The sequence below is a fragment of the Rhagoletis pomonella genome, unplaced genomic scaffold (assembly GCF_013731165.1).
Source record: "Rhagoletis pomonella isolate Grant_MI unplaced genomic scaffold, Rhpom_1.0 Rhpom_scaffold_00009, whole genome shotgun sequence".
NCBI lineage: Eukaryota > Metazoa > Arthropoda > Insecta > Diptera > Tephritidae > Rhagoletis > Rhagoletis pomonella.
The window spans coordinates 36,542,408-36,551,943 of record NW_023458563.1 but is presented as its reverse complement, the minus strand read 5'-3'; the positions used below and the strand labels follow the sequence as shown (position 1 = coordinate 36,551,943).

General features: G+C 34.6%; 1 protein-coding gene across 1 annotated transcript in view; it reads left to right on the top strand.

The window, feature by feature from the left end:
* LOC118745764 (calsyntenin-1-like) overlaps positions 1–9,536 on the top strand; it is a 152,991-nt gene that overhangs the window by 131,226 nt on the left and 12,229 nt on the right. The window contains 7 exon segments of the mRNA XM_036479417.1: positions 1,221–1,635; positions 1,637–1,725; positions 1,796–1,849; positions 1,852–1,872; positions 5,421–5,503; positions 5,505–5,555; positions 5,617–5,740. Coding sequence (XP_036335310.1) covers positions 1,221–1,635; positions 1,637–1,725; positions 1,796–1,849; positions 1,852–1,872; positions 5,421–5,503; positions 5,505–5,555; positions 5,617–5,740 — 837 coding nt within the window.

Here is a 9,536-nt window from a genome sequence, read left to right as displayed (position 1 = left end):
TTTTTGAAAAGTGTATGTTTAGCAATTTGGCAGAGTATATGCTGACGTGAGCTATTTTACCGCTCAGTAGTGCTGCTGCCGAAAAAAAAATTTCGGAGATTTCGCTTTTGAAAAGGTAATAATGTCAATTGACTTTATTTCGCAACAGGGTGGGAAATAAAGTCAATTGACCTTATTTCCGTTGATCTTGTTACCTGTCACCTTTCGAAATTTTAAATTTTTAAAACACCAATGATAACCGAAAACAAACAAAGCATCAACTTTGTTTCTGATGCGCTGGTTACTCTAGCGATGCGTTTCGATAACTTTTCGGATGCTTTTTGGAAAAGTATACATTGTCAACCAATTGTATATATGCAATGTAATTGACGTTTTGGAAGTCAGCCTCTGTTAATCTATCCAGATAATATCAGAAAGATTAAAATCAATGATACAAAATTGGGAATCCATATTAGTATCGCGGAGATCAGCTATATTTTCAATATGAGAATCATATAAGCTATCAGAACTAGTGGGTGATATATATGAGACACAAATAAATGTAGAGCAAAGGAGCTATAACGCTTACGCATAGCTGATCGATTAAAGAATCATGAAGCAAGTTGGTATGCTGAGGAACGTAAGCGACGTTTTAGCACGATTAAAACACCACCACTTTTGAGATGGCCCCACTTCATGAAATCTCTAGCCTTGCGGTTCGTATTAAATATGTAGCTTTGGCTATTCGGCTCTGCTTGCCGCTTGGCTGTCAGTGGAGGTGTTTACCTCCTTTTCGACGTCGCGAAATTGGGGTTTGATGCCAGCTATGCAGTGATCGTTGTTGTCAAAGGTAAAGTCGAAGTCTTCAAAAAATCTAGATTGTTAAAAACCTGAGTCTGTTTTGCTTCTAGTGTCCTTAAGTCTGACCACAGCCCTTGATGCAGCTGGTTCCAAATGTAATCGGGTGCTGTGTTAAGCAGGATGTTAAATACAAGAGTGGGAATGACTCCTATCGCCCTACCAATTCTTGTCTATAGTAGTCTTCTCGAGTCCATTCCACGAGAAACCTACTCCATAAAACATTATGAGCTGAGATATGGTTTCAAACGACCGGGAAAGAACTTAAGTAGAGAGGGCCCATCTCTTACCAATCGCTCGCCTGTAGAAAACGGCCGAAGAATTAAATATAAGAATATTTCTTTAAAAGTTGATTTACTACATTTTATTGTTTTTGCTTTCAGGAAATACAAACAACTTGGTTTCGTATGCGGAAATCAAACGCGGCGTACATATATTAGGCAACGCCAACAGTAGATTTGTGCCAAATATGCAAAACTTAGATTCCTGCAGTGTCATCGTGTTTCCATCGTTGAATCCAGACCATGAAGAAATCCAGGTGGATGGTCATGAATCGCTTTCTTCAACGCTTGATATAAAGACCAACATAAATAAAGATGGCGTGGAAATGATTGGAAATGATGCAATTGTCAATTATTTGGATGTCTTAAAGGCGCTCGTTTACAGCAATAAGAAACCGGCTTACTACCTGAATCGCGTCTTTAAACTTGCCTGTACACAGATGAACTCTGAATTTAGGAGTCAAGAAATTACATTGACGTTGACGGTGTTACATCCAAAACTAGTACCCAAGACTAGTAGCCCCGACGTCGGCAATGGCTGCCGCTGAAAATTCGCCGTATAGAATTAGCGGCGTTAGTGGCGTCGCTTTAGGGCCGACATTGGCAGGTAAGTACTACAAACGAGGTATAAACCGATCTCCTGAACTCAAAAGGCAATCTACTCGCTTTCTTTGCAGATAATAAACTCTTCGCACATGCGATGGTACATTCACACGATGTGCAGGAGCTCAAGAGCATTCTATCATTCACAAAGGTAAAACACCACTGGGATATAGTGGTGGCAAACTATCGATAGATTTTCAAAACTATCGAGTATTTCACTGATGGGCTATCTGTCAATAAAGTTACAACCAACTTTAAGTTCCAACTTAATTTTGACGATGAATACGCCCCAATTAGATTTTAATCTTTTTCAAAATAGGCGATTATCAGACTATCGATAGTTAAAAAAATATCGCCCACTATCTATAGTCACGACAATCGATAGTTTGCCACCACTACTAAGATATGCGTAATGCGGAGATTTGGAAATGCGCCTAGGAAAAAAAAATAAAAAAAAATAAAAAGTTAAACGACTTTAGCTAATTTTTGGTCAGATTTTTTTGGTCGAATTTATACAAGGTGGTGTTACTAGAATTCGCCGCGTTCCTTCTGAATGTCAAAATGCTGTGTTTGTTGTATTTTGGGGTACTTCTTGCCGTCATTGTACGTATAATTTGTTGTTGTGATTTTTGTTTTTGCTGAAACGATACCACCTTGTATAAATTCGCCTTGGGAAAGTGGGTTTTGCGTATAAGTAGAATGAGTGCGAACGCATTGACGACTTCTTTGGGTCAAACAGTATTGTGCTTTTGAACGATCAAAATTTAAAACTTCAATCCTGGAACAACGAAAAATTATTATAGAATAGGTAGAAGATCGGAATAGGGAACGACCTTCACCCATCTGTTTAATGGATGAAATCTATTTTGTATGAAATTTTACGTGTTAGGAAATAATTCGCGAGTGGGTTGGCTGAAAAAATCCTGGCCAGGATAATTTTAATTAAATATTCAAAAATTATTGTTTTTTTTTCTAATTTTGCACTAAAATCACGCAAAAGTAACAGCAATGTGTAATCAACCAAAGCTGGCAGTATGAGGGGCATGTATGTATGTTGCATGTTGTTAGGCGCGGCTGCTATTCTTTTTGAAATTTCTATCGAACAAAATTAGCGATAGAGAATGCTGGAATCCGGGCGCTGGCTACGATTTTTTAGCCAACCCTTTCACGTAATATTTACTAACACGTTAAATTTAATAGAAAACAGATTTCATCCATTAAACAGATCAGTCATAATTTTTCGTATTTTTCCGTACTTTTTAGTATATCTTTATAATTAATAATAATAATAGCATGGCGCTTACGCATATGTTAGTGTTTGGCCGAGCTTCTCCTCCGATTATTGGCGTGCGCCTTGATGTTGTCACACAAACACATATTATGAATTGTGAAGTCGATCGCGAACGGACGTGTTTTTATCGCTCTGCTAATGGTGTTTAAAATATAACAATATTACAAAGTGTGGTGTTAATACTAGCATTACTGGATTAAAAGTGTGAAACATAACGATTTAAACCAATAACTAGACATTGGCTTCGTCGAAATAAATAAAATAAAAATAAGCATAATAGACAAATAATAGCTCGCATGTTGATGGTACATACATACGTATGTACATATATTCATCCAATATACTTAACGGCTGCTGAGTGAGTGCAAAGATGTCAGAATCAGGGATGCCGTTTGGATCTAAATAGATCCAATTGGATACATTTTTAGACGAATTTTTGCGGGATACTTATTTTTTCCTATCAGTATAAATGTGGATACTTTTTTAAATAGACCAAAATTTTATATTTTCTATAAAGTTTTTTTCGTTAAAAAATAGATTTTCATTAATGACGTTTTCTAAATGTTATAAAAATCGCTACTTAAGCGTGAAATTAGAGCATTTTATTTTTTGTGAATGAAGCAATGAACATATATAGACATCTCACCAAAGCAGTGTAATAAGAGCTTTAACAGACGGCAGCGTTGATCCGGATCAACACGGGAATTAACTGCAGTTAATCCGGATTAAGTCCCAGTTAATCCCGATCAACTCGGGAATTAACTGCAGTTGATCCGGATTAAATAACAAATAATCCCGATCAACGCTGCCGTCTGTTTAAGCATTTAGGAGCAATTGTTTAGTTAGCTAAAAAAATGCTTTAAGCAAGATCTTAATATATATATATACATTAAATATATCTTTTTCATATCAAATATCTTCATTTGTTAATATAAAAAGAAAGAAGATCTCAATGTAGTTTAAAATACACTGTTTAAAAAACTAAATTTGATTTATTTAAGGAAATTTTTAAGAATTTTACTGAAAAGACTTTAAATACACTCTAAATTTTTTTTGTTTATTTGCGCATATTAAGAAAGGTAACCGTTTTCCTCTTCTAATGTGTGCAAATTTGCACACCGTGTAATAAAATTAAACACTGCCTATTTACTTTAACATACCAAATTTGTCGCAGAGCGCAAAATAACACATAAAATGTTTAAAATAGAGCGAATGTAAGCTCCTAATGTTTATTATTTGTAGGAAATGTATTTTTAGTTTCAAAATTTTTGCAACTTTAAACATTTCATGTGTATATTTATGTGTATATATTAAAGATCTCAAGTTCATATATTTATACAGATTCCTGTTGAAAAATAGATATTTTTCAGTAGTAGTTTTACACACACTTTTCATAGTGTATAAAAAAAGTACAAAAAAGAAAAAAACTGTATAAGGTTGGTCGAATGAATGGCCGTCCTAGTCACCAGTTCCGAGTCTATTCGATTTTTGAGTATGAGGCCTTAGGTTGGACAGAAGGGGGAGTATAAGGGACTCAAAATGGAGAAAATTAGCCTATGGTTACAGAAGATATGGAATAAATTAACTGACGAAGACCTGCGTGCCAAATGAACTTTCCTCTCAAAGTTTACACTGCTGGCAAATGTAAATAAGGATTAAAATTTAAAAACTAATTAATGCAACTAAAGTAAAATCTGTGGAAAAATAACAATAAAATACTTTTTTCGCAAAATCTATAAAGGACTCTTTTATTTCTCAAAAATATCTGGGTAACAGTTATTCGTCGCCACGCTGTACACACGTATTCCAAGTTCTTAGGATGGGTTAAATTATGTCTTTTTCTTCAAAATGTTTGGTTTTCTTACAAATTATGAGATGGATACGTAAAAACAGAAAATTGGATACATTTGGATACATTTTTGGGTTGGTCGGTGATACATTTTCTTGGGACGGCGCGGCAACACTGGTCAGAATGCGCGAAATGCCGAAAAGGCGTCAGAGGAGAGTCGGGTGTACGTTGTCAAGGTGTGTGCGGGAAAGTGTACCATAGAACGCAGGCATGTGCGTCGGCTGATGACTACAGCCTAAAGGCACTGGAAAACTGGCCGCTTTTGCGCTTCATGTGCGACAACTGCATGATTTACATAGCTAATGTGGATGAAGCTTTGAGAGAAATGATAGGTATTGCTGAGGCTAACAAAATGAATATTATAGAACAAAAGACAGATATAGAGAAATTGTTAAAAAATCACAGCAAGGAGGTAAAAATCTTGGTTGATAGTATAAAGAAGGCAAGGAGAAACTAGAGGTTATAAAAAGAGTAGAGAGAAGCGATGATATATGTACATAAATATGTACAAGCATACGAGAAAAAACAAGGCTTTCATTAGTTTTTCTTTTATTTTCAGCTGAAAGCTCACACCCGACGATGCTAATAATCTTAATATGCGTATTTTTTGTGATACTATTATGCGGTGTGTCCATTGCCCGTTTTGAAAAATAATAGCTTGAAGTATGTGGATAGTCATCAGCCTGGTTGGAAGGTAAATTCTAGACTTTAGAGTTAAATTAACTGAAACATTAACTATTTTTTTATACCTAAAGATTGCCGACGAGGGCTTGGTTTGGGATGATTCCGCGTTGACAATTACAATAAATCCAATGCAAACTGATGGTGTTTCTGAGGATAGCTCAGATTCTGAAAACTCCGAATCCGAGGATGAAGAAGGTATAGTTAAGAGGTTGTTGTTGTTACCATAGTAGCTCTCGGCAGGCCGCTGATACTGCGGGCGCTTTACTCATCTGCGCGATTTTTAAAGTGGCAACGCAAATAAAAAAGTTCATAATCGCGAAGATACTTAGGCTTAACGGGTACCAAAAATATACTTTGATATATACATGGGTATCTCATTAACAAGAGCTACATGGTATTGTGGTTACAACAACAACTTTTTTGGTTTATTTAAAACTCAATACTTCTGTGCTCAAGCTATAACCGCCAAAGCAGAAATTCCTGGTTCACAGAAAATACTTTATATTCAAGGCTACGTACAGCTGAATACCTTAAAATGTTTAACTGTACAAATTGTCTCTCTTGGAAATGAACATGGTTTTTAGATATGCGCTGTGTAACCTTTATATTTCACAGACCCAGTTTCTGTTAGGAAAATCTAGTGAACTCTATATAGAAAGGCTGTACAATGTTCCTCTTGGAAAGCTTTCTCCACAGACTAAAACTAAGTATGTTCACTAGGGCGGGTCAATTTTTTTTTCGACATCGTTCCTAGCAGATTCGGATTCTACATACAATTCTAAGAAAAAAAGCCCTTTAGACCATAGCTCTAGAATCAATTTCGAGCCTGCGAAATTTTAAAAGAAAATATTTGTAATTAATACTAAGTCCATAATCAGATTAATATTTACTAAAGTGTTAGGAATTTTTTTTTTTTGTAATAAAGAGTTGTGCTCGGTAGTTTTGTGATACGAAAAATTAATTTCTGATATCTATTTTTTATTTAAAGAACCGCAAAATGGCGCTTCAAAGCAAATCTACTATATATTTGTGGAAGTATGTATGTATGTATGTACCAGGTTGCAGCCTGAACGGATGTACAGAATCGAATAAAATTTTGCCAAAGTATTGCCATGACTCCTGGACCTATAATAGGGTAAAAAAATTGAAACTCGCCAAGGGGGGGAGGGGGATGAGGGGTACCTTCCATAGTGAAAATTTTTAATCAGCTCTAACTTCGGAATTATAGTCACATGAACTCGAAATTTGAAATGCACAGATACCTATGGTAGGTGCTTATGGAAAGATATATGTACATAAATGAGTTTGTAAAAAGGGGCGTGGCACATCTCATAGGTGTGGAATCTTTTATCAGCTATAACAGCAGGCAGTATTAGTGATCTCATTATATTGCATTTTGAAGATTTGTTATAATTGATCAAAGTGAAATTCAAATAAATTATAGATGATATGAAGTTCACCGGGTCATCTTCTAGTCTTTAATATATACTTTGTTAATATACGGATAAATATTTACTAAAGTGTTACGAACGATATTTTTTTAATACCATAAGAAAAAAATAACTATGATTTAAAGGAGTGACACACAATGGCTAGAGTCGTCGCATGTGTGTATTCTTTCATATATGTACATATATATGGGCCGTTCTTACGGTTTATATATATTTCATCCACTCGCTTATTCCTTACCGAAAATTTTAAATAAAAATTTAACAAGTGTTAACCGCTGATATAGTACAGGTAGCAGTTTAAAATGGGGAGCTGGGTAAACTTAATAAAGAAAACATATTCTCTGGTTAAATTAATAAGCCTGCCCGGATAACACAAAATCCTAAGCTTGATAAACATTTGGTGTTATACAAGTTTTATAAAGCTCTACTTGTATTTAGGAAAAATGCCAAAAAAAAATTATAAAATTTATTGATTGATTGATAGAAATAGAGAGGGAGTTATGGCTATGACAATCTTCATCTTCATCTTCATCATCTTCATCTTCATCTTCATCTTCATCTTCATCTTCATCTTCATCTTCATCTTCATCTTCATCTTCATCTTCATCTTCATCTTCATCTTCATCTTCATCTTCATCTTCATCTTCATCTTCGTCTTCATCTTCATCTTTATCTTCATCTTCATCTTCATCTCCATCTTCTTCCTCGTCTTGGTCTTCATCTTCTTCTTCATCTTTATCCTTTCCTTTATCCTGATCTAAATATGGCCATTCTTTTCTTCTTTTACAAATTCACCCCCACCATTGTTATTAGCAGGGAACGGATTTTATGGAAATTGCCTTTTTTTCTGCTAAAGAGATAGAGTATATTGGATTAAGAATGTCCACGATTTAGCATTCCCTGATTCCATATATACACATTTGATGTTGCCTTTTTTTGCCTTTTTTAAGATATTTGCCTTTTTTTGCCTTTTTTGCTTTTTCTACCTTTAAAAAAGTGATTATAGCATTTACAATTTTTTTTTTTTAAGAATACAAAATATACACATGCCCATGGCCCAGGCTTATAGAAGCGCAGGGACCTCTTGCCAAATTGGTGTTGGAAAAATTCAAAGCCGTTTTCTCAGCCGTTTTCGTAGGCTTGGAGACAATAAGGGGTGTGGATAAAATTGTAAAGGGCGACGAAAACGCCCCTATTCCTGATAATATGAACGTTTCAAACGTTCCATATTTAAATTCGGCTACACTTGTATCAACTTGCGTCGAGCGCACATTTAGAACATTCAAGGCTTTTCTTCGCGAAAATCGAATGAAAATGTTGCCAGAAAACTTCAAAATGCATCTTGTGGTTCAATGTTACTACAACTATACAGATTAAAGTTTTATGAGATAGAAACTCGAAAGGATAAAATAGTCAAAGATTCAAAGTACAAATTTTTCATATAATGAAACTAGTTCATAGTTTTTCTCTTTTTACTTGTAATATAAACATTTCTAAAATAAATGTATTTTTTGATTGTTCTTCGTTCTTTTCTGTCTTTTTTTTAGTGCCTTATTTTGCTTTTTTTGCAACACCTAGTGCCTTTTCCTGCCTTTTTCGCTATTTTGTTTTGCCTTTTTTTGCCTTTTTTGCAATACCTAGGTCCTTTTCCTGCCTTTTTCGCTATTTTATTTTGCCTTTTCCAGCCTATTTCGTCATTTTATTTTGCCTTTTTTATAGGTTTTTAGGTCCTAAAAATCCGTTCCCTGGTTATTAGGTTAGGTATTTAAATTTTCCTTCCTCTTTGTCGTTATCTTTAGGTTTCTTTACTTTTATTTTAATTTCTGAATTTATCCCTTTCTTCTTCTCCATACTCAACTTTACCTTCTTCCTTGTTTGAGTTTAATTTACTCACTTACATACATACATACATACATACATCTTATTCCTAAACTGCTGCTTCCCCGCAAACATATTCTGAGCGTTCAGAATATATGAGTCCGAAAGGTGTCCTAGGTAGGTAAGAAATATGAGTTTCAAAAACAAAAAATTTTTTACTCTTATATGAATCTTTTAGGATTCATATATGAGCCAAGTTATGAGCCAGCACCTTGTGCCAATATAAAAACAATAAATATTTGAAATTTATATCTAAACTTGTTTATACAGAAATTGAAAATAATTAGAAAACAAAAAATGAACAAAATTTAGCTTCAGCTGCTGCTATTGAATGCATGTTGGAATGTGTATATGCATGTAAGTATGTATGTATGTTATTTGCAAGGACTTTGTGCGGAATGCCTTTGCAAATATAGTGAGTTGAATAAGACTCAAAGAGCAACCTAAAATAAGAGTCCGAATGTAGTAATTTATAGTAATTTATGAGGCCGATAAGAGCCTCAAAAAGAGTCTGAAATGATTCATATATGAGGCCAAAAATCATCTTCATCTTCATCTTCATCTTTATCTTCATCTTCATCTTCATCTTCATCTTCATCTTCATCTTCATCTTCATCTTCATCTTCATCTTCATCTTCATCTTCATCTTCATCTTCATCTTC